The sequence below is a fragment of the Ascaphus truei genome, chromosome 4 (genome assembly GCF_040206685.1).
Source record: "Ascaphus truei isolate aAscTru1 chromosome 4, aAscTru1.hap1, whole genome shotgun sequence".
Taxonomy (NCBI): Eukaryota; Metazoa; Chordata; class Amphibia; order Anura; family Ascaphidae; genus Ascaphus; species Ascaphus truei.
The window spans coordinates 313,940,626-313,944,358 of NC_134486.1; the positions used below are offsets into that span (position 1 = coordinate 313,940,626).

Sequence of the window (3,733 nt, forward strand, 5' to 3'; positions counted from 1 at the left end):
ATACATGTTTCAACCTTGATGGGTATCATCAGTGTGAGGTTGGTCTTAATGGCTACCAGTTTTGAGAGTAGACTAGGTAATCACCACTGTCATTAAGGTTATGGTGGGTAAAAAAAAGTGACAAAAACCCTCCACAGTAAAGCATACTGTAAAGCAACTGTAAATATTACTGTATGTTCATTTGCATGTCTTAGACAGGTCTGCAACCCTGTCTTTCCCCATTGTCACCCAGCATACAGCGCTTCCACTGCAGCAAGGGATTCTGGGTAATACGAGCTTGAGACAAAAGGTAAAACGAGCTTGAGACAAAAGGTGGCACTGAGTGCTCATTTGCATGTTCTAATCATAATTTTTATGTTCTAATCATAATCAAAGTTCAATACAGCTGACTGAATTAGGGCCTCACTCATACTGATACAATAATTGTAGCAAGTGTCCTAACATTTGTATATCTTTAACACAAGGCTGTTTGCAGACAACACTGGCAGGTATATATATATATATATATATATATATATATATATATATATATATATATATATATATATATATATATATATATATATATATAAATATATATATATATATATATATATCAGTAAATATATATATATACACACACACACACACACACACAAAGATAGACAATGTGTGTGTGTATACATATATAGATAGAGATACAGAGATAGACTACAGATATATTCATACACACTTACAGATGTGTTATTGTAACCACAAATCATACATGATCACATGCCAACATGATGAACTATGAATGAAGATTAAGGTAAGTAATGTCTTATAGAGTGAAGACACAAGAAAACATTACATTAAAAAGTAGGCTGTTATATGGGTAATTACATTAATTTGTATGTACATAATATTAGCATGAAATGACAATCTAAATTTAAATAATACACCTGTAACATCTAATACTGAACAAGAGCTAAGTGAATGTCATCTTCCATATACATGCAAAGTGTGTCATAATGTATTAACATTAATCAACTGATGATTAATAGATATTCATATGTTATAAAATATGCCTTCACTCATACAGTGAATGAGCATTTATAAACATTCATGTGTACAAGGACATACTTGAATGTTTGCAAGCATCTGTACATGATCATACATACACTATGCATGAAAGAGTCTGCAGTAAAGGACACCACTGCACAAAAATATTTAGTGAATGTGCTTATTTATTTTTGTTTCTCATTTTGAGAGCGAGTCACAGGCCTGCTTGTTGGCTGTTGTGTTCGCCTTTTCCCTGTGCCAAGTACTCTGGCCTTAACTGTAGCACTTGTACTGGCTTGTGGCAGTTCTGGGACACTGGTTGTGGGCTGTGGCACTTCAGGGGCACTAAGTGTGGGCTGTGGCACTTCAGGGGCTCTAAGTGTGGCCTGTGGCACTTCAGGGGCACTAAGTGTGGCCTGTGGCACTTCAGGGGCACTGAGTGTGGGCTGTGGCACTTCAGGGGCACTGAGTGTGGGCTGTGGCACTTCAGGGGCACTGAGTGTGGGCTGTGGCACTTCAGGGGCACTGGGTGTGGGCTGTGGCAGTTGAGAAACACTTGATAAACATTGCAAGAGTGGTGGTGGAGCACTTTTTTGTTTTTCAGAACTAGTGCTTGTAATGTCCTGTTTACATTTTGGATTTCTTTAGGAACTTGGATGATGACATTTTTAATTTGTGACATTTCTGATATTGACCTTTCATGCATCCTTTCATGCAGTGACATCATCCTTTCAAGCACTGACATCATTTCTGAATTGCAACGATTTTCTTCACCCAAGATTTGTTCTTCAGAAGCTGCAATAGCTGAGTAGGTGTCACGAGCAGGAGGACGTGAATGCTGTGTTAATCCAGGAGTGTAAACATCTTCATGGTCACTTGAGAGAATTTGTCCTTGAGCGGCAACATCTGGTTCTACAAATAAATAAAGACATTATGAACTGACATGGAACTTTCATTTGTTTTACACTTTAATGATAGTTCTCATAGTGGAACACATAACATGTTTCCATAATTAATTATTTGTGTCCAATTAAACGATGATGCTTGTAGCAACAATGAAGTTTCGACTCAGTGTGAAAGAAGAATGAATTAACGTTTGTTGTAACATCACAACTCCTAGCTGATACTTGAAAACAGACACAATACATGTTGTGTCATGAAACACTGCATCTCCTGTGTCAATAACTAATGAGAAGTTCATTACATGTGAAAGGCATTTATTTTGCATGGCAAATGAAATGCTTCCAATGTAAACATTATATGGGCTGCACCTCATACACTCACCTTCCATTCTTGATGATGACCTTGATGAGACAGGTGACGAGACGTGTTCAGAGTCACGTGCCACAGGTTACACAGGAGCTGCAGGACCAACTATATAGAAGAATAACATCAGAATTTCATTTTCATGTGTACATTATTAACATTAAGTATCTGTAGTGGGAGTACTTATGGCTAAATATCAGCATCCCGTAACGAAATCACAATTCTATGGTTAGGGCAATCTGTATATTATCCATCTTAACATAAATGTACATGTGAAACTATTCGTCACATTTCTTTTGAACACCATACAACATACATACAATGTTCATGCAGGAATGCGTTATAAAATTAACTGGTCTGTTGTACATACACTGCATATGTTGGGTATTAATATAGCTACAATTATGTACATCACAACCATGAAAGCAAAGTTGACTCTGCTTATAATTCAGTACCTAATTGTGGAAATGTGTATGAATGTTTTTAGTGATCTGTCTGAACATTTAAGAGAAGCAGGTGTAGCGCTCAATGTGGCTGACACTCAGCAACACATGCAGTGTGTCGCTCACAGATGGTACTGGTGTGAGAAGGTGGCGTATCTATAACGTTACAATAATATATAACTGAACGAATGACTAACGTACGTTGTAATATACTGTGGACTGGTGCTTGAAAGTAGTAAGATAATTACCATTTCTAATGAATGTGATGAACTTGTGTTCACCTTGTCAGCTTCTAACAACTGTAGTCCCTCCCCCAGCACTTGACACCACCATGACCTCTTAGCTGCTTCTCCCACCTGTAAGCCCTCCCACAAGACTTGACCCTACCATGACCCTGTGATCTGGATCTCTGCCCGACACCACCTCCTCTGTTCACCTCTATGCTGTGATTACATATTAATTGAATCTGGTTTCACACACCGGTACATGAGCGAAATACAAATAAGAAGTGAGCTACATATGAACACAATTAAATATCATATGGTACATGTTCCTATGTATGCTCACATTATACTACATGAAGAGAAAAAAGAGCTTTCATAATACATAATGGAATTTGTTAGTGAAAATTATTCATGTTCGTCTTTCAATTGACAATATTCCATGCAAGACTTTATTACGCAGTAACGGCCTGTTTATAGGTGTAACATAGATTATCACAAATATATATATCTATTATATGTATATATGGATCGACACATACATGAAAAAGTGAATTATGCATTTGTGTGCACAGACACAGTGTAACGAACAACACAGTGATGTTAAACATTACTGTGACAAACAATGACTGCGGGTGTGCTTTGTGGTTATGCATGTTAACCCATTGTTTGTAAAAAGATTCGAACATAGATTCAGCTTTCAACTATAGGGGAAAGATGTTGAATGCTTTGTAAACTAGAAGGTTGCAGTGTGTGTCATTTGGAAGATCATTACACAGAATC

The 3,733-nt window shown here is 37.2% G+C and overlaps 1 protein-coding gene across 1 annotated transcript; it reads right to left on the bottom strand.

Annotated features, from left to right (window-relative positions):
• Positions 1–1,227: 1,227 nt before the first annotated feature.
• Positions 1,228–2,386, bottom strand: LOC142492120 (uncharacterized). The gene is made up of 2 exons (XM_075594817.1): positions 2,305–2,386; positions 1,228–1,932 (listed from the first exon to the last, which is right to left on the bottom strand). Exons 1-2 carry the CDS (start codon positions 2,309–2,311, stop codon positions 1,235–1,237), a joined length of 705 nt encoding a protein of 234 aa, XP_075450932.1. The 5' UTR covers positions 2,312–2,386; the 3' UTR covers positions 1,228–1,234.
• Between the last annotated feature and the right edge of the window lie 1,347 nt (positions 2,387–3,733).